General features: G+C 41.9%; 1 protein-coding gene across 9 annotated transcripts in view; it reads right to left on the bottom strand.

Moving 5' to 3' along the window:
• TBC1D1 (TBC1 domain family member 1) overlaps positions 1-22,413 on the bottom strand; it is a 205,698-nt gene that overhangs the window by 96,300 nt on the left and 86,985 nt on the right. For all 9 annotated transcript variants that reach the window (XM_057729957.1, XM_057729960.1, XM_057729959.1 and 6 more), the window contains one exon: positions 1,479-1,937. In XM_057729957.1, the coding sequence (XP_057585940.1) occupies positions 1,479-1,937 (459 nt within the window). The remainder of the gene's footprint in view (positions 1-1,478; positions 1,938-22,413) is intronic.

The following is a 22,413-nucleotide window of genomic DNA, read 5'->3' as shown; positions in this document are numbered from 1 at the left end:
CACAAATCAGCACTGTCTCACAGACCTGGGTCAGTGTAACAGAGCTCCTTTGCAGCCGAGGACTGTGTTGCCATAACCACACTGCTAGCTGTGTAGCATCCCTCCCTCACCTGCTGCTTCCTGAACCCAGGATTCTCTTCTCGCGGGCCACAATGAAACCTCTGCTCGGTGAAAATCACTTCCTCAAGGAAGCCTTCCCTGATTCCCTAGATGCCCTCATAGCATCCTTTACTTCTCCTCTGCAGCATTTATCACAATTTTAGTGAGACAATTACTTGTACAATCAGTTGTCAGTCTCACTGGAATCTAAACTCCACGTGGAGAGAGATCATGCCTGTCTTGTTCACTGTTGTATTTCTAGCATATTGCAAAGGCCCCGGTAACGGCAGTCACACTACAAGTACCTGAAAATAAATGGACTGAGCAGCTTTCCCAATGACACTAAGAGGTTTTTTGTTTGTTTGCTTTAATATAGATCACACATTACAGCACCAGTCTGCCAGCATTAGCACTCTTTTCAGTATACTAAATCAACCATGAAAAGAGGAAGAAATCAGCCTTCTGACACCCCATCTTGATTGTGAATCTGCGTACATCCATACAGCCAGCTTCCTCACCCCTGGGCCATCCACTGCCTTGAGTTGGGCACAGACACAAGACATTACACTTAAGCTCACTCTGCTCTCTCTAGAATGTCAGTCAGCCTTAGGCCAAAGAAGAGACAGAGGAGGCCGAGGAACAATCCGCTCCCTATATTGTCAGAGGCCAGCTTGCTACTGGACCAGCTGAGTCCCATCAGGTCCCACCCAGAGGACTCCCAGGGAGGGCAGCCTGCCCAGAAGAGCTTAGATCATCATGGAACCCAGGAGCAGTGACTGCCAGGGACAGCTTCCCTGCCCATGACTTTTCTGGCATTTGCCTGTCAGTTTACCCAACCGTTTCTAGAAAAAAGTGAGTAAGCAGTTGGCTAAACTAACATTTTGGTTTGGGATCAATTTCAAATATCATGTTATCCCCAAATCTAATTATCCAGATAACAAAGGGCACGCATTTTACAAATTAGTAAAAACAGTAAAGAAGGGGTATTTTCCGAAAAGATTTTGTTGAAATACATTACTTGAAATCAACATCTATTTTTAAAATCTCCTTTGGGGGCCTTTTTTACACATATTAACTGTTCTTTCCACATTGAAAAGGTGTCCTCACAACCATGAAGGGGGGGGAGAAAAATCACAGAGGATATAAGATAGATTCTCTTTATGTTACACCCCCCCCCCCCCCCCCCGCCCCGTGATTCCTAAGGCTAACGGGGCCTAAATAAGGATTTTATCCCGAGAAAAGCGTTATTCAGTATAAAAACATGGATTCACACATAAATCCAACAGCAATTCACAAAGAATCTTCACTCCATAAAGCAGATATTCTTTTGAACACAGAGCTCAGACTGGGGATGTGCACGAGGCTTGATGATATTTTACCGTGAAAAGCATAGTTCGATTTTCCTCAATATCCGTCGGCTGCACAATATTGTGTCCACTAATCAGGTGGTTCTCGATGTCGTTTTCCTCGAAAGAGCTGAAAAAACTACTGCTGCGCAGGCCTGCGTCCTGAAACTCCTTCCGGAAGGCCATGGAGCGCAGCCCGGGCTGGGAGAAGGACTTGCGCATGGGCCGCGGGCCCCGCTCCGCGTCCCCCGGTGCCGGCGGCGGCGCAGACCCGAGCTGATCCGAGCAGAAGCCGCCGCTCACGTGGCTGAAGCCCTCGATGCACTCGTCGATCAGGGCGGGCGGGGCCTTCCTGTGCGCCACGGCCACGCGACCGCAGAACAGCACCTCGAACTTCTTGGCGAACGTGTCATCGAACTCGGACGGGCAGCGGAGCTCCTCCTGGCGGGCGATCTTCCCGGCCTGCCGGATGGAGCTGATGATCTCAGGCACCTGCCGGGCAAGGAAGGAGTGTTATTTGGAACCCGCAGCGGTTGGCGCGCGCAGGGCCCGCAGCCACAGGAGCCAATGCCATGGGCGCTCTCTCCGTCCGCACACAGCATATCCCATCGCACGGGCCTGAAGGAGCATCCCACAGGGAACCTGGAACCAGGAGAGGGAAAGGCACAACTTTCACAGAGACAAGACGGGTACAGTATTTCTTAACCACCTCTTACACACTAGGCCTATGCTAGAGGACTCACATGCCCAACACCCCACAAGCTTAAGGAAGGCGCTCACAGGCACACAGCCACACGTGGCAAGTCAAATCCACGCTGGTCCCCTCTCTCCAAAGCCAAAGGTCTTCTCCGGGAAGCTGTCACCCCCGGAGAGGTCCGTCACCAAAACACCATGCAGTTACTCTAGATTTCACAGCAGTGCCTCCTGGCAGTGCATCAAGTCTTCCAAAATAAATGATGGGACGAGGATAACAAGACTGAAATTATCTTTTGCAACTTTTCTTCTAATCACGACATCACTACTTGATCTGACGACAACTGACAATTTATTCCTCAGTCTTATATTCCCTGATAGTTGAACAGTATTGACTAAGCAGCTAGGAGGTTTTAATCGAGTAATAAACAACCCGTGACAGTATCATTATCACAGCAACACACGGGGGCTTCTTTCCACCAAGCTTCTCAAGCCTGTGGTTCCTAATGTAAGGTCATGATCAAGAGAATGGACGAAAGGGTCTCGTGTGCTACTGTCGGCCCTACTGCTACAGCCTCTCATCATCAGCTTCTGACAAGATCCTTCAAAGAAGCCGCAGACAGAGACGGGTCCGCAACCGCGTAAATTAATAAGCATCTAGGCAACCATCTGCATGACGTACGGCCTCAGCACTCACACAAGACAGGCACGAATGCAATTCTCATAAGGAAGGGCCGAGTTTCTGTCATGACCTAACACCCAAAGCCATTTTTTCCTTTTCTCTTTGTGAGAAAATCCAATTTAAGACTCAATACCCATAGGCCCAGTGTCTTTTTAACAACATTATAGAGGGAAAAGAAAACCAAACCCCCTTTCAATTCAGGTCAAAGATCAATACATACAGCAAAGGCATGTGGTTTTAGTGGATCCCACAAAGCAAGCTTCTATTCTGTGCTCATAACATAATCCCCAAAGACCCAACGACTCAAAAGACTTTTCTCTTTGGATTTCATATCAAGCACACCTTAAAGACAATCTCTGCCATAAAGATTAAGATATATCCTTTCAAGGTATTTTATCATACAAAAAGTCAAAATATCTTCAGGCATTTTATATTTTAAAAAATTAATTCCTGAAGCATAAGACTTAAATGACACTAAGGAAGCCAGAATTTCAACGTCAAGCACCGATGTACACCGAGTATTTGCTTGGGCTGTGGCTCATTCCTCTACTGACAAATAATTATACATCCTGCGGGGGCCAAAACATTGTTCATCAATATAGAAGACAGAACAGAGAGAAGAAAGAAGTAGAAAGTTTACATTTCATCCACACCTCTGCCAACCAGTCACTACAGGACCTCGGCAAAACAGCCTCAGTTTTTCTCTCTGGGGAAAAAAATGCTTATAAGATTTTTCAGGTAAAAGTTCTTTTTGTGAGGATAAAGAATAATGACTTTTTCAAAAAAAGAAAAACAATTTATGCAAGTAAAAACCTTGCTGCTTTTCTAAGCAAGTGGGTAAAATAATTTTATCAGGAGTCACCTGAATCTTCCTAATTATCAACCCCACCCTGAACAGAAAATTCAAAGTCTTTTGAGGCTTTTTTTTACAATAACTGACATTTCTTTATGCTGGGTCTTCCACTGTATCTGAAGTGAGTAATGGTGTCTTTCATTACATATCAAAGGGGAGAGAAAATGTGTGAAGTCACATGAATTTATGGTGACTCAGTAATAAAAGATACAAACACAAGTAAGACACAATGTGGAGAACCTGCTTGTTCCCTCACTTCACAGGGTCAGAGGAGGCTAAAGAATACATCATCCTCGGTCAGAGTTGAGCTGTGGTTGTTTCTCCAGCCACCAATCTCTCCTATCCTTTAATTAGAATCTTCAAAAGACATGCTTTAGTCAAAGACCAGTGCCTTCCTCTCCCCGCTCTGGTGAGCTGTGTGAATAAGGGTATAAAGGAGATAATGGGGTTAAAAAAATCTCAGGGATTCTGACAAGAATGTAACAATTTCAGAATATTTGAAGGCATGTTGCCAAACACAGTTTCAACAATAAATTGTAAACAGTTAAAAATCTAATGTTTTTAAAACATTTCCATAAGTCGTTCAAGTATAAACTAGAAGACTAAATAGAAAGTGGACTCCACCTGTGCCTAAGTTTGTAAAACTTTGATAGTTTAGTTCCCTTTACCAGAAAAGACCTTTTGAAGAAAGAAGGCATATGACAAACCCACAACTAACATCATATTCAACAGTGAAAAGCTGGAAGCATTCCCTCTAAGATCAGGAACAAGATAAGGATGTCCACCCTCACCATGTTTATTCAACATAGTTTTGGAAGTCCTAGCCAAAGCAATCAAAGAAAAAGAAATAAAGGAATCCAAATTGGAAAGGAAGAAGTAAAACTGTCACTGTTTGCAGATGACATGATACTATACACAGAAAATCCTAAAGATGCTACCAGAAAACTACTAGAGCTCATCAATGAATTCGGTAAAGTTTCAGGCTACAAAATTAATACACAGAAATCTGTTGCATTTCTATACACTAACAATGAAATATCAGAAACAGAAATTAAGGAAACAATCCCATTTACTATTGTATCATAAAGAATACCTAGGAATAAACATACCTAAGGAGGCAAAAGACCTGTACTCCAAAAAACTATAAGATGCTAATGAAAGAAACTGAAGACAATGCAGACAGATGGAAAGATATACCATGTTCTTAGATTGGAATAATCAATATTATCAAAAGGACTATACTACCCAAGGCAATCTACAGATTCAATGAAATCCCTATCAAACTACCTATGGCATTTTTCACAAAACGAGAATCATAATTTTAAAATGTATATGGAAACACAAAAGACCCCAGATAGCCAAACAATCTTAAGAAGAACAGAGCTGGAGGAAGCACACTCCCTGACTTCAGATTATATTACAAAGCTACATAATCAAAACAGTATGGTATTGGCACAAAAACAGAGATACAGATCAACAGAACAGGATAGAAAGCTCAGAAATAAACCCATACACTTATGGCCATTTAATCTATGATATCTATGACAAAGGAAGCAAGAATATACAACAGAGAAAAGAGAGCCTCTTCAGTAAGTGGTACTGGGAAAACTGGACAACTACATGTAAAAGAATGAAATTAGAACATTCTCTAACACCATATACAAAAATAAACTCAGAATGGCTTAAAGACCTAAATGTAAGAATGGATACTATAAAAATCCCAGAGGAGGGGGAAAAAAATCCCAGAGGAAAACACAGGCAGAACACTCTTTGACGTAAATCAAAGCAATATTTTTTTTGGATCCATCTCCTAAAGGGAATAAAATTGAAGACAAACAAATGGGACCTAATTAAACTTAAAAGCTTTTGCACAACAAAGGACACCACTGACAAAACAGTCTACTAAAAGGGAAAAAATATTTCCAAATGATATGAATGATAAGGGATTAATATCCAACATGTATAAACAGCTCATACAACTTAACATCAAGAAAACAAACAACCCAATTTAAAACATGGGCAGAATAGAAATTTTTCCAAAGAAGAAACGCAGATGGCCAACAGGCACATGAAAAAATGCTCAACATTGCTAATCATCAGGGAAATGCCTGAGTCTAAAAAAACTCAAAACCACAATGATATCACGCCTATCAGGATGGCTATCATCAAAAAGAACACAAATAACAAATGCTGGCAAGGGTGTGGAGAAAAGGGAACCCTCGTACACTGTTGGTGGGAGTGTAAATTCGTGGAGCCACTGTGGAAAACAGTATAGAGATGTCTCAAAAAACTAAAAATGGAACTACCATGGACCCAGCAATTCCACTCCTGGGTATATATCTAGGAAAAACATAAACTAATTTGAAAAGATACATGCACCCCAATGTTCATAGCAGCAGTATCTACAATTGCCAAGACATGGAAACAACCTAAGTGTCCATCAATACATGAATGGATAAAGAAGATGTGATATATATATATATGTATACACACACACACATACATACACACAATGGAATTCTACTCAGCCATAAAAAAGAATGAAAGTTTACCTTTTGCAGCAACATACGAGGGTGAGTCAAAAATTATCCACACTCCAGTTATATTAAAATTTCTGTTGGCTGCACTGCCTTATCAGCGCTTTCCGTTCAAGGTTGTTGTCTCCCCAGTCACTGCTGTGCAGGTATGAACGTGTTACATCAATTCATTTATAACTTCGGTGCAAGGAAAAATGGATGCCCCACTTGTGATTTGGATGAAAGAAGAGCAGCGTGCAGTGATGTTTTCTATGGTCTGAGGGTGTGCACGTCCACACACTTCTGCCCACACTGTCAACACTCTGCAAAAACTTCCTTCTGAGGTGTTAAAACATCCTCCCTGTTTGGTCCCCTGAAAGCAGCCCTAAGAGGATGAAGATTCACTTCGGATGAAGAAGTGAAGAGAGCAGTACATTCATGGTTCGCAGCTCAGCCTAAAACATTTTTTAATGAGGGAATACAAGAGCTTGTTGACAGATGGGAAAGTGTACTGAAAAGCAAGAAGATTTTGTCAAAAAATGATGTATTTGTCTTTTCTAAAAATTAAATTCTACAGCCAGAGTGCAGATAATTTTTGACTCACCCTCGTAGATGGACTTGGAGGGCATTATGCTAAGTGAAATAAGTCAGAGAAATCACTTACATGTGTATGATATCTCTTATATGTAGAGTCTAAAAAATACAACAAACTAGTGAATATATAACAAAAAAGAAGCAGACTCACAGATATAGAGAACAAACTAGTGGTTACCAGTGGGGAGAGAAGCAACATAAGGGGAGCAGGAGGTACAAACTACTGAGGGTAAGACAGGCTCAAGGATGTATTGTAAAACACGGGGAGCATAGCCAATAGTTTGTAATAACTGTTAGTGGAAAGTAACTTTTAAAAATTATATAAAAATTCTTTTAAAAAGAAAAATGAAGGCATATCGTCCACTTGTGCTGAAATCCTGAATTCTCTATTCTTTATAACTCTGTGCTAGACTCACCTCACCTTCGCTGTTGCTTGTTACATAAGGGAACTGGATCATTTACTTCATTTTATTTCCAAATGTTGTCTCTGGTATCACTAGATGCCAGGAGGCAGGATTCCCGAAGTGTGAGATGAACACAAAGTAGCCCTGCCTGGGAAGGGAGCAAGGCCTGGAGGGAGATTTCTTAGAACCCTTTACAGTAAATGAGGTGAGGTTTGCAGGGAACCTGAACTAAACAGCAAGCAATGAAGATGGAGAGAAAGGCTGCGTGAAAGATTCTGGAAGACAGACCCACAAGACTTGGTGGTTACCTGGATGCGGGCGATGAGGGCATGGAAGACTGCACAGGACTCACAGGGCTCTGGCTTAGACTTCTTCAGTAGGGAATACAGAAGGAGCAGGCTTGAGGAGAGATTACAGTGAGCTCTGCTCCTGTCCGTGTTGAGTACGACCAGAAGGACTTCAAAGTAAAGGCATCTAGTGGGCAGCTGGACAAGCCAGCCTGGAGTCCAAGAGAGGAGACCTAGTCTGGACATCAACAGCCCATATACACAGGGGAGGTGGGTGACGCCTTCGGAACAGAAAAAGGGAAAGCAAAGGAAGAGGGCAAAGATGGCATGTTTAAGATACACCAACATTTCAGGTATAAAGAAACTGAGGAATGACAGGCAGAGAAGCAGGAGGGCAGGCAGGCAAGGATGATGCCAGAGATGGCAAAGGAAGCAAGCACTCCTTCTTCAAGAAAGGGACAGGAGGGGACTGAAAATAAATGAAGAGCTGAGACAGGTCTGCAGGAGTTGGCAGCTTACAGACAGACATATGCAAAATAAAGTGGGGGGCTTCCCTGGTGGTGCAGTGGTTAAGAATCCACCTGCCAATGCAGGGGACACAGCTTCGATCCCTGGTCCAAGAAGATCCCACATGCCATGGAGCAACTAAGCCTGTGTGCCACAACTACTGAGCCTGTGCTCTGCAACAAGAGAAGCCACCACACTGAGAAGCCCACACACTGCAACGAAGAGTAGCCTCTGCTTGCCGCAACTAGAGAAAGCCCGCACAGCAACCAAGAAAAATAAGTAAATAAATAAGTAAGTAAGTAAGTAAGTAAAGGGAGGATGCCCACACTGACCCTCCAAAATAAGCAAGCAACTGAAAAATGTCTCAAGGTGAAACTTTAGCCTGTGAGAACGCATACTTCAAGTTACAATATTTACTGCAAATATACAGACCCTTTTAGGGCAAATACGCTGAGGTCAGTGGAGTTTATTCCCACTGATTATGATCTGGGTACTTTTAACAAAAGTCTTTTTTTATTTTAGTCACAGCAATAATATCTACGTCATTTCTAATCGCAGATGAGTAGATAAAGTAAATCAAAACTAACTGCAGCATAAAACTCTTAGAGGAAAACACAGTAAGAACACTCTTGGACATAAATCACAGCAGGATCTTTTTTGACCCACCTCCTAGAGTAATGGAAATAAAAACAAAAGTAAATAAGTGGGACCTAATGAAATTTAAAAGCTTTTGCACAGCAAAGGAAACTATAAACAAGACAAAAAGACAACCCTCAGAATGGTAGAAAATATCCGCAAACAAATCAATAGACAAAGGATTAATCTCCAAAATACATAAACAGTTCATGCAGCTCCATATCAAAAAAACAAACAACCCAATCAGAAAATGGGCAGAAGACCTAAACAGGCACTTCTCCAAAGAAGACATACGGATGGTCAAGAGGCACATGAAAAGCTGCTCAACATCACTAATTATTAGAGAAATGCAAGTCAAAACTACAATGAGGTATCACCTCACACCGGTTAGAATAGGCATCATCAGAAAATCTACAAACAGTACATGCTGGAGAGGGTGTGGAGAAAAGGAACCCTCCTGCACTGTCAGTGGGAAAGTAAATTGATATAGCCACTACGGAGAACAGTATGGAGGTTCCTTAAAAAACTAAAAATAGAATTACCATATGACCCAGCAATCCCACTCCTGGGCATATACCCAGAGAAAACCATAATTCAAAAAGACACATGCACCCAAATGTTCACTGCAGTACTATTTACAATAATAGCCAGGTCATGGAAGCAACCTAAATGTCCATCAACAGATGAATGGATAAAGAAGATGTGGTACATATATACAATGGAATATTACTCAGCCGTAAAAAGGAATGAAATTGGGACATTTGTAGAGACATGGATGGACCTAGAGACTGTCATAGAGTGAAGTGAGTTAGAAATAGAAAAACAAGTATCATATAGTAACACATATATGTAGAATCTAGAAAAATGGTACAGATCAACTGGTTTGCAAGGCAGAAACAGAGATACAGATGTAGAGAAAAAACATATGGATACCAAGTAGGGAGGGGGGGCAGGGGGATGAATTGGGAGATTGGGATTGCCATATATACATTACTAATAAGAAAAAAAAAATCAAATTGTACACATTAAAAATATGCAGTTTATTGTATGTCAATTACATCTCAATAAAAGTTCTAAAAAAAAACTAACTGCAGCAAAAACAAGAATCTGACAAGCATTTTGCTGAGATAAATTCAGCAAGGGTTTGAAATTTGGTTTTCTTTCTTTTAATAACAGGAATCACAATAAAAAATGTAAACTGAAATGAATCACCAATAATGAAGAAACAGGCCCTCTTTCAGACATATAAAAATTTACTCAACTGCTCTTCTGTAAGCCTATCTGAGTTCATGGTAAAGGTCAGTTTTAAAGTTAAGTCTGCATTTATTTCACAGTCAAAACAAGTTTCTTTTGAATTCACATACTAACAAATGCACAGTATAGTATGAAGTTCTGTAACAGGTTTGAGTTAATATTGTTTTATAAGTAGTCAGAAAATGATACTCTAAGAGAATTAGAAATATTCATTTCTATAAATAACATCCTTATTTAAATCTTTGGGTCAAGTTTCTTTTTAAGGATTTGAGGATTTTAAAGGATTATAAACACACTGCAAGTGTAATTTTATTCACAAGGACTTAGGAAAGAGATGCTGAAACAGTATTTAGAATGAAAAGCCATTTTACTGCATGTTTATGCTTTTGTTTTTCTGCCAACTAGTAACAAATAAAATATTAAATGAATCTAAAGCAGCCCATATTTGTATTTAAAATTCTAGCATTTCTTCCTGTTATTGAAGATTAAAGCATTCCAAAACTGCAAAAACATGGCAGGCCACACTGTGTTTTTGTCCATTGTATTAAATGTTCCCTCAATGCGAGGAGTTAAAACAAGCACTTCAAACAGAAAATTGATCATTCCACACAATTATTTTCCAGAAGGAACGGGTTTTGGTTTTTGTTGATAATGAGTGGTTATTTGTATTTGTTGGTCATAAGCAAGGTAAATAGGGGAAGAAAACAAAATTAAACCGTGTCTCCTCAGTCCATCTTACATGCCTTGAATTTCTTACGAAACACTTAATACCTTCTTACTAGTGGCTCAATACTCAAATTATTTAACGAGAATAAGAGAGCTGTCTGACGCTCTCTAGATAAAACGTGTGTCAGCATTCATATTTCCCAACGGTTCAGCCTGTCAAGACGAGCTTCAAAATATAGATGTGAATACACCTCATACAGCAAGTGTGGCGCGATCCCGCCTGGCCTTTGGAGAGGTTCACAGTGCAGGGAGGAGGGGACATGTCTGAATGCGTGATTTCCAGTGTGTGCTGGAGAAGGCTGGTCCCCAGGAGAGGTCTGCAGTGGCTCCTCACAGGGAACCAACACCTCCACTCCTGCTGTGCGCTTACAATTAGCCAAAGGTCAGACGAATGAGTGACAACTTCCCTAAAAAGAGATGAGATGTGCTATGAGCTGGCTAGGGAAGTGCCAGGCGTGTTAGAAACGCTGATGACCGCTGGCCCCTAACACAGGGCCTCAGTCATGACCGCCTTATCTTTTCTATCCTCTGGGTGAAACAGAAGTAGTAGTATTCAGCCCCCCTAGTTTTGACGTGGCAAATTGGATAAACTCTTTCCTTAGTAGTTTTTAAACCCCATGGAAAAATGTGATGCAAACACAAAATCCAGCGTCATATTCCAAAATAATCGTTTGATAGGTTCACTACAACCTTCTGGCTAAACCAGCACTTTTCTACAAACACTTAAATGAATGAGACTAAAATCCAACTTAAGAAGTGATTTAACAGCTGCACGAGCTAACAAAAGAAGGTGAGAGAAGAAAGGAAGAGTGGGAGAAGACACCGCTGTAAGATTATGAAATTGTTTTGTGAGTTTTCTAAAACAGTTTTTAAAAGCCAAGCCGTTTTGAATGGTCAGCATAAACACTGACAGAAATCACTGGATGTTCAACCTGGGAACAGGAGACCTCAAAGTCCAACCCTCTTCATTTAATGCACTGATTCGCAACTCTAATGTGACTGCACATTAGAATCGCCAATACTTTTTAAAACGAATGACTAGTTTTCATCAGTTTAGATGAAACAACCTGTGGAGGTGGGACCCTGGCATCTGCAGTTTTCAGACGCACCTGACAGCTCTCAGAGGCAGAATCCCAGACTCAACAGCTGTCCTGTCACACCCTGAGGTAAGGAATGCACTCCTCGCCCTACCCACTACACCATCACACCCCAAATGCATGGGTTAGGAAGACCCGCCCAAGCTGTGAACTGCAATAAAGCAGCCCAACTGCACAGATCCAGACCCTGCTTACAGCAGAGATGAACAGACTAGCGAAGACAAACACAAGACTCGCCACACAGATGCTGACAAGCTATTTATACCATTTAAGGGCAAATTTGATTTGCAAGTAAGTTTACTGTATTTCAGAGGTCTCAGATTATTAAATACATAAGAGCAAATGCCTTATGAGAAAAACTATAATTTTGATTAAAGTTTACTTCAAAATAATCTCTCCAAGATTAATAAACATTCACAAATATAATGAACTAGCAGATAACCATGGCAATCACCCAGTATTAGTTATGTATGTTACATAATCTTTGAAAAGGGACACTGGGGTTCCTTTCCTACAAGGCAGGGGAACTAAATGTATAAATGTGCTACAAGAAGCCATTAAAGAAAGCACCGGATTCTTCTCCAGGACACACACCATAATCAGTTTCTATAAATGATGCCCTTTTGAAATTTGATCACTGAGGAAAGAGCTTCAATAAAGGAGTATTTGGTCACATAGTGTACATTTATAAACAAAACAGTGAATCCAGCTAGAGCACTGAACACCAATACTGTTTTGCTTCTACCTATAATCATCCAGGACCAAACATATTAAACTCATTAAAATCGATTTTCAAGCTAATCAGTGCCCATGTGTCATCTTTTCATGTCCAAATCAATAACCTCAGAGGAAAGAATATGGACCTTCTATTAGGTGACAGACACCTGAGTGCTTTTCACCTGTTCTCCTTTATTCCTCAAAAGTCTTTGAGAATCTCAGAGCAGCTAAAAACGCTAGGGGCCTGTAGAATGAGAGTGAACAAGCTGCTCTATACACAACAACGTGGGTAAATACAAACACCAGCTGAGTAAAAGCAACAGGTATAAAAGAATCACATGGTATAATCCCATTTTTGCCAAATTTCAAAAACAGGAAAAAACTAAGCTCTGACAGGAGGAGGAAGGACAGGGATCATCTATGGGGAGGCGGGACTGGGAGTGGGCCTGTGGGGGGCCTCCTGGACCATTTACTGATCTGGTTGCTAGTAATACAAGATTACTCAAACTGTAAAGTCACTGAGTATATGATTTACGTATAATTCTATGTTACACTTAAATGAAATTTTTACCCCCCAAAAATTTTTTTCTTCACAGGCATGATAATAATGTGATTGAGAAGGTGGATAAAAACTAGCCCAAAGGTACTCAGCGAATAAGCAGAGGAGCCAGGACAGCACCAGCCTGACGCTAGACACACCCTCTTCCTACCACGTCAAGACTTCACTCTCAGCTCAAAAAGACCTCCCAGTCCCTGGGGCGGCCCACACGGTCTTTGCTTTGGTTTGGGAGTTTGTTCTTACATGGACTCCATCCCCCTTGCCTCTAATAATAATTAGTACCTCACCCCACACCCATTCCAGTGCGTAGGTGGGACACACAGGCCCATCTAACCCACAGTTCATGAGTGGACTGGCAACCCTGGACGAAGCCAACCAGCACATCTATTAATCACTCCACCCCACCACGTACTTAGCTCAGGGTTGGGCACATAACCCACTGCAGACCAAGGACTGCTAGGCTTAGCGTTCTATGGAACTGGTAGGGAAAAGAAACTTGCGCTTGCTTTAGACAATGATCCCCAAAGAGAGGCAATTCTGCCCCCACCCCCACCCCCCACCCAGAGGATATCTGGCAATGTCTGGAGACACTGTTGGTTGTTACAAATGGAGGGTGAGTGATGCTACTGGAACCTAGATGGTAGAGGCCAGGGATGCTGCTGCGCATCCTACAATGCACAGGACAGTCTCCACCACAAGGAATTATCTGGCGCAAAATGTCAGTAGCACCAAGGTTGAGAAATCTTGCTTTTAGACTTACTTCTGTGGATATAAGCCTGGAACCCCAGGTGCTATCACACATAAATGCATGCCAGAGAGTTCCACAGGAGGTGGAATAAAGACAGGGAGGGAGAAAAGGTGAGAATGATGGTTGAATATGGTTGAGGACCTGGATCCAGCTATGCCTGAAGCCACTCAAATGGGATTCTTATGTCAATAAATTTTTTGATAATGCCATTTTATACTGGGGTCTGTCACTTGCAACTAAGAGTCCTATTCACACTCCCAATATGTATAAAACCTTATGCCAAATACAAAGAATACATAAATATTCTCCTTCTGGGAACCCACAATCTCAACAAAGAAAATAAACAAGTATGCAAATGACTAAACAAAGTAGAATACCAAGTACTACAGGAGTAGAAGTGCTAAGGAAGTTAGAAAGATAGAGAAATACAAACTCAGTATAGAGTACATTTCAAATAAATTATTAAAGGCAAATAGGATGATTTAAGTATTCACCAAACTGCCCTTCTTAGAATAAAATAAGCTACCAAAGACCCTCAGGGAGGGAATTCCCTGGCGGTCCAGTGGTTAGGACTCTGAGCTTCCACTGCAAAGAGCACAGGTTCCATCACTGGTCGGGAAACTAAGATCCCACAAGCCGTAAGGTGTGAACCGAAAAACAAAAAGAAGAAAAGATCCTAAGGGAGTCCAAATTGACTTCATTTTTTTCCTATAAAAAAGTGAATATGTAAAATTTTAGATCACATGACAAATTGCTGAGAGAGCCAAAGTGAAATTCATGTTTGAATGCCTTGTTTCCACATGATTCCCATACCCCCTCTGCTCTCTGCTGTGTAGAGTGAGGAAGGATTGTAATCACGTGTAACACACAAGGACTACGAAAGAGGACCAAAAAAGATGCGTCATTTGCAAAGTAGCTACACAATGCCTCACACACAGGTCTCAATGCTCCACTCAAAGATGATTTTGCTTCTCTCTTAAAGTCGTATTTTTCCTCTTACACCAGGCCCATGTCTGCAGTGGGACTGATGCCTGTTTTCAGTGACTGGGACCACTGAAGCGTCACGTGGCCTTGCCCTCTCTCCGGGACTCACAGCCCTCCTTCGCTCACCTGTAAGCAGAACCCACCTCAATGAAAAACACAGCAAAGGAATTTTCTGGGTGTCAGCAAAATTTCCAAGGGTAGGATATATTTCTTAGGCAAAATATTAAGGCTTTCCTTCCCCAAAGGAATGAAATGAGCAAAGGATAGCGGCCTGTGCCCAATACAGGGCTCTGAGCCACAGCAACAAGAAACAGCCATCCCCACGGAGGCTGCACTTGTGTCTCAGAATCCAGGCAATGCAGGGCGAGCCCAGGAACAGCATCACACGTGCCAGACAAAGGCCAGGGAGGGGCTGCTCCCTACCTTGGCACAGGACCTCGTCTTGTTAATCAAACCGGGACTGTACCTCTGCATGATGGGCAACAGCCCAGGCTCCTGGATAACCAGCCCCGGAGAATATCGCACAGTCCTACTCTGTGTACTTAAGACAAAGTGAATGGAATCAGCTTGTCAGAATCAAGACAGCTACTTGGAAAACGCAGCCTTTGCTCTCAAATTCTTCCCCTCCCTCTCCATCCCCTTGTTCTAAGAAGAAGATAAAGCATGTGTTTTTCCCTCTGGGACGCCTCCCTCATATGTGCACTCTGCTCACAGGCAGCATTAGCCCAGGTGCCTCTAGGCCAACCAGGCTGGACAGAAAGGTCCATCACTTTATGACTAAGACATTGCAGGGAGGCTGCTGCTGGGCAGAAGGGACAGAAAGGAGGAACACCTTGCTCCCTGCCTCTGACTCCCTTCCGGGCCCAAGATCAGGGCCCTTCTCCTGGGTCCCAGCCAGGAGCAAGCTGGCCTGCAGCATCTTGCCTTGGTGTGAAAGGGCCAACCTCAAGAACCAAGAAGCAGCAAGTACTAATTGTTTAACCACTTCTCAATAATCCAGTCTCCTTTTTTTTTTTTTTTAAAGCTGGGCCTCGCAGCTTGCAGGATCTTAGTTCTGCAACCAGGAATCAAACCAATGTCCCCTGCAGTGGAAGCGAGGAATCTTAACCACTGGACCGCAAGGGAAGTTTCCAGCCTCCTTTTTAAACACAGCCCCAGAATGTACTTTTTAGTCATCTATTATTTCCAGTAACAAGCTTAATACAATCCGTATAAAAGAAAAACACAAAAATATACAAAGTTAAAGTTGCCTATAATCCCAAGCCCAGAAATATCACAATTAACAGTTTTTTCTTACCTGTGATTCCCTGTGTATACTAAAGGGTCATTTCCCTTAAAAAAAAAAAAAAAAAAGGATCACAGTGTTCTGCATTTATCATCATGGACATATTGTCAACCCATTCATCCTTCTCATTCCTTCCCGATCAAAGCATCAATTTCATTCACGGCAAACACTGTAAACAATGGAAATAAATAAAAAATTTAAAAAAAAATTTTTTTAACCTATTCAGGATCCAGTTCCAATTAACCTCATGCTAGCTGTCACAAACTCTGCTCAATCAGAAGCCATTCTGGCAAATGTGTGAGGAGCATCCCAAACTGTGCATACAACACCCAGACCCCTAGAGCTGGGCTGAGCAAGAAGTGTTCATGTGCATATGGGAAGAGAGGCGGCAGGTAAGCAGGAGAGATGAGAGTGAACCCGGCACTGCTTTTTAGACCAGAGAGAAACATTTCATTTGGAGGGGAAGGGAGGGGCAGGGTATCTGGGAGCAGAAGCGAAAGGGAATAACCTTTAAAAAGATACAAAAAGTTGGCCCTGACTCCTGCCCCAACTGAAGCCATGAATCTACTACATGGACAGATCCTACAGGGAATTCTGGAGCTGAAATGCCAAAATAAGCTCCAGGCTCTGCCACTTCATGCACAAGTCTGGACAAGACACCCAGCTTCTTAGAACCTCAGCGTCCTCTTCTATCAAAACTGGAATACTACCAGCTACCCTATAGGTTGTTTTCAGGAGAAAATTAAACAATGTGAAAGTTGTTAGTGTAGAGCCTAGCACATACCAGCTTCCAATAAATGCCAACTGTGACCTTTGTGTTTGCCAAGTAAGAATAGGTCAACTCTCTATTATTAGAGTAACAGCACCTAAAGGCAATGAGCTTGCCATTATTCTAACTGCCTTTCAGTACAGAACTGGTAACAAATGACAAAACTTTATTCCATATCAGCCAGCCACAGATAATGCCAATCACATTTTTAATGTGACCAAATTTCCAAACACCCTGTAGGCAACACAGCTCTCCCCCACCTCACCCCACCCCCAACTTCCCAGCAATCCCAAAAATATAAGAGTAGCAAAGCTCTGATTAAAACGGAGCTGAGCAAGGAGGACATTCCCTTCTCTGTCCTTCTGCCAGCCCGGAGATGTCACGAGGACCACAGGAACAGAGAGTGAAAACCTTACAAAACTACACAGGTCTGTGAGGGGCAAGCAGTTTCTTTGGCACTTACAGGACAGCCCTGCAAACTTCAGAGCATCACACACCTAAATGCTTGAACATCAGCCCTAAGACAGCAGAATCACTGTCTCCTTTGCTCTAGCCCGAAGTGCCGAGGACAGTGCCTGGCACACAGCAAGTATTCAGTAAATTTCCTCAATGTATGAATGATTGCAATTGAAAATAAAAATTTAGTGACTTCAAGGTTTTTAAGTGATAAGAAATATCTCAAGTAGACCTTAGAAGAGAAACCAAGGTAAATCTGTAGAATCTCCAACACAATGCCTGTGCATAGTGTGCATGCAACAAATATTTGCAGACGGAACAAACGCTGTAAAAACAGCAAACCAGAAAGACTGAGACTAAATCCTTTCGGATTATAAGATTTTTCTAGACTGCTGAAGGCTGCCCCTTTAAGCACCTAAGCTATTTTTACTTTAACCATTTTTAGATGGGAATCATTTAGCGTATTTTTTCAAAGGCTATTGAGAATGTACGTTAACACTTTTTTTGGAGGGGGCTCAGCATATACTACAATGACCACGAGAGCTACGGAGGCTGTGAAAAGCACCGTGCTGCCATGGATTAGGGCAACAGGCAAGGCTATACGGCAATGAGAGGCGGTGTCTCAGCTTTTAATTACATACCCCACATTCCTACCAGTCCTCCCAAAGTAAATGTTGGCATGCTCTCTCAGATGCACCCCAGGGGCCAAAGCAGAGGCTCCTACTCGCATTGTGCCACAGACCCCCTCTGACAAACCCCTACAGACCCTCCTCAGAGTAAGATTTTTAAATGCCGTAAAAGAGAACACAAGGCAATACACAAGAATTATACCAAAAGGGAATTATCCAAATAATTATGATACAGCATTATGTGCTTATCACCATACTTAACAAGGTCTAGTGGCAAATCGTGTAACTATCGTAATTTAAAGTAATGATGAGCATACATGGTATTTTGGAGAAACGTGTAGCAACCATAATGCAATATGAAAACGACTGATTTTATTGATGTTACTGTCATAGGAGTTGCCAGTGCTACTGGGATCGGGGCTGATGACTCATAACTAAAGATGTTAAACCACAGTTAAAGGTTAGTGATAATAAAATTGAATTTTTTTCCATATTCAAGTTCATGGACCTCCCCACCCCCAACTTCCATCCTCAGATCCCAGGTTAAGGATCCTTGGACTAAAGGAAGGCATGGAGGGGGCAGGGCCATGTGCAGCGGGACTGTGGTGTGTATATATTGCATATATGAATGATAAAACAATAAAATAAAGCCATCCCACCATTCCAGTGCAAGAATAAATCTAGCTGAAAATGGGAATGCTAGACTAGAAGCTTTAGCCATCAGTCTGCAAAGGGAAACTACAATGTTAAGATCCAGTCAAAAAGGGAAGCAAAATCTCAGTGGGTTAAAACTCAAGTGTCCATCAGTTAAGAGTTACGGACGTAACGTCTACATAATGTAAATCCTTCATCCATATAAAAACATTGCAACTCTTCTCAAATGTTTCAAATACTCGATTGAAGTCTGATGTGACTACCTAGTCCTTGATATGACAATTTAGTATAATATACAAACAGATGAAAATAATTTTCAACTGTCAACTTTATGTTATTCCTGCCCGTGGGAGGGTAGGAAAATATGACAAAATAAATACCTTTAAATCCTCATTTCAAGGAACTGTCATTTAGGTTGCAGCTCACATATGACAACTGCAGGCAAGCAGGGGAGCCTTTACTCTAGAATGTTCTTCCATCGACTCTGCACTTAGCATCTGCTGATGCTTCCAGACCCAGTTCAAGCATCTCCACTCCCACGGGCCCCAGCCCACTGTGGTAACACAGGTCACCGCACGGACACTTCGGGCTGGGAACGGGGTGCTGTTTGATCCATTTCTGTGGACCCTGCAGGCCTGTGTCAGTGTTTACTAAACACACACACTTTAAAAATGTGAGAGGCAAATGAACGGCAGTTTTCAGTTTCTCCACCTTAAAGTGTAAAATAAATAATGTAATCTAACCTCAATTGAAACATATTTACTTGAAAATACACCAAAATCGGGCAAGAAAACGGTAGTGGTTAAAATGAAAGAAACACACAATAAAATGACTATTTTCAAACCTTACCTAATATCAGGTAGAGAATGTGTGACACCCGTATTTTATATAAGCACATGCACACTGTCAGGGGAAAAGCTGAACTTCTGCGACTTTCATCGGATGGAGTAGTTTAAGCTATTTTCGTATCTCGGGCACTAACCCCCCACTTACGGAAGCCAACTGTGTGCCGGACGCTGTGCTGCACATAGATGATCTCACCGAATCCTCACCCCGACCCTCTGCGGAAAACCCTGCTATTTCCATTTTACAGAAACACAGACTCTTCTGGATCAGTGCTGGGCACCAGGACTGTTGACGAATGTGACCATCTAAGTGGGGCCAGAAAGGCAGCCCTTTTTAGAAAGCCAGGCACTGGAGACCATGGAGCTGCACGGGCCTCAGCTCACCAGTGAAGGGAGGGGAAGGCAGGGCAAGAGGAGGGACTCTGAGGAGAGGCACCTGGGGCTGAGCCTTCGCGGGGTAGAGGCTGGCCGGAAGAGGCAAGGAGGCAGCTCCCCTGGCCCAGCACGCGGCTGCAGGCTGACACAGGTGAGGCCGGGCCGGCAGAGGTTCCAACAGATCACGCAGCTGCTGTGGAGAGAATGGGTTTGACGGACAAACAGCAGAAGGAGGGTGACAGGCAGGAGGATGCTGAAGTGGGAATGGCTCAGTCACCTACCCTCACCCCCACGGAGAGGCTCATTCCCAGAGGCAAGGGCCTTGTCATCCCAGTGCCTGGCCCTTTCCCTCACATCATTCCAAATAAATGAATCCACGTATGAACAAAGGCACATCTAAGCAGCAAGAAACAATGACCTCCAACTAGGGCCACAGCAACACAAATGGAGGGGAGAGGAGGAGGTAAAGCATGATTCCAAAGGTCAAACAGGCAAGAACGAGTAACTGACTGGAGTTCACTGGCTGGATGTGAGAACCACGCACTGAAACCAAAAAAAAAAAATCCAGAAATCTGAATACAAATTACAGTTCCATATTCATGCCTATGAGTTCTCTCTCTTTTCAAGGCCATTTTATTCCTGAAGGAAGCATGGAAATTGTGCAGGTAGCATGTGCTGCCGCCCCCAGAACAAGTCCGCTCCCCATCCACCCAGTCCATTCTGGCATCCTGGACCAAAATTCTGAAAGATTTTTTTTAAAAGTACGTATGCGTGAAGAGCTGTTGTTTCTTCTACTTATTTTCAGCTAAAGAGATGCAATTTTAAACAGTGCTTATCACTAAAAAAGATCTGGAAGGGATGGCTCGTGGTTATCTCTGGGTAGCAGAAATTCGGTGCTTTGTTATTTTTGCTTATCAACATGTTATTTTTCTATATTTACATACATTGCTGTTGCAATCTCAAAAAAAGTTAACTTTTAAAAGAATACATTTTTCTTAAACTTTAAGAAATCTTAGAGGTTACTGTCTAATTTTATTAGATAAAGCCTTCCAGGGACAAAATTATTTGGAGGAAAAAAACTTCATTTTAAACATATGATAAATTATTTTCAATGTCGAATTTCAGCATACATTTCTAAGTGCTCCCAAATGCTTTACTATATAACATACAAAATTTAAGTCACGGGATGCAATCTGAAAAATAAACTTCTGTATCCATAGAAACTAAAAACTTTAGATGACACTCTAAAAGTGATATTCAAAAGACTGCATTTTTTATATGCATAGGTAATTACTTAAGACAAAAATTTGTAGCTTAAATAAAAATTGTGTTAATAGTAAGAATTGGCCTATCTCATGAAACTGACAATTCAAACTTGAGTTTAGATAAATCATTAGCCCTCTTAATCAGATAAATACTCTTGCTACATCCTAGGACTTGCAGTAAAATCAATCTAATTCAAATTATAACATCTGTGGACACAGTATGGAATCACTTGACAACATCAATACTAATTTCTATAAAAACAAAATAATTTATAGCATAGGGCTACACTTCACATATATGGTGCCTTTGTCCAAATTACTGAAAGCCAAAAACCCCTGTCCTCCCCAACTTTGCAAAGCAAAACCTATGGACAGCAGACTCTGGTTTGCCAAGTGTGGGCTGGATCTCAGCCCCTGCTTGCCCTGTTGGCTGGACGCATAAACACACCCAGCAGCCCAGTCACAGCCCTGTCACCCGAGTCTGTGAGACCCATGGTAGTTTCCAGGAGCATGTTAGAAATTTAAACTTACTAGCGGTATGACTGCCAGACTCAATTGCCAGAAGGGCTTCTGGTATGGCTTATAAATATTAGTTGCAAGCCATATTATTTGCAGTTTTTAAATACTGCACCACACTAGCTTTTACAGCATTAACTGCATTCTTGAATAAAACCTATCACATATGTTGAAGAATCCTAAATTTCATTCAGATGGGTGGTAGAAACAGGACTTTTTCTCTCATATCACCTGAGTACTTTTTTTGAAATAAACTATACTCACCAAGTGGCCGTCCCTTTTCTTTAATCTTGATCTACAGGCACATCAGAACTTGGGCCAGTAAAGGATATCAGAACTGCTCTAATCTATTTTCCACCTAACACACTTTATACTTTATGTTTATCAAGTATAACAATAACAGTACTATTTGCTGGTCCTTGATTTTCTCAGAAGTTATGTTAGATAACTTCAATAAAGGTTTAAAAAACTCAGACTGTATCCTAGCACAGGATACCTCAAAAGTAGAATTAAGTGGGAAACAGTTTCTTCCTGAATTTAGAGATGAAGGAAATCAATCAAAAAAAAAAAAAGTACAGGCCACAAAAATGATACAGCGTAAAGTCGCACACAGAACAAAGTTGTCTAAGTGTCAAATTCCTAACAGGCGCCCAGCCCCCAGCTAAGGTTTCTCCTCCTCCCTGACCCACCTACACTCCCAATGTATGAGAAAGAAAATCTGATCTTGCCCAAGCACCCAACCATCCCCCAACTGGCAGTTTCCCCAAGACCGTGGACTCGTGTGTCACGCTGAAGGGAACGAACTGAAGTATTCTTTAAATCACTTCCAGTTCCAAAATCCTAGTATACTATACAAATAAACTGGCTAATAGAACGAAAATACAAAAAAGTAAAAAAAAAAAAACAAAAAATCCAAC

The sequence above is a fragment of the Hippopotamus amphibius genome, chromosome 3, assembly GCF_030028045.1.
Source record: "Hippopotamus amphibius kiboko isolate mHipAmp2 chromosome 3, mHipAmp2.hap2, whole genome shotgun sequence".
Lineage (NCBI taxonomy): Eukaryota > Metazoa > Chordata > Mammalia > Artiodactyla > Hippopotamidae > Hippopotamus > Hippopotamus amphibius.
Note: the sequence above shows the minus strand (reverse complement) of the source record. Positions and strands in the feature narration are given on the sequence as shown.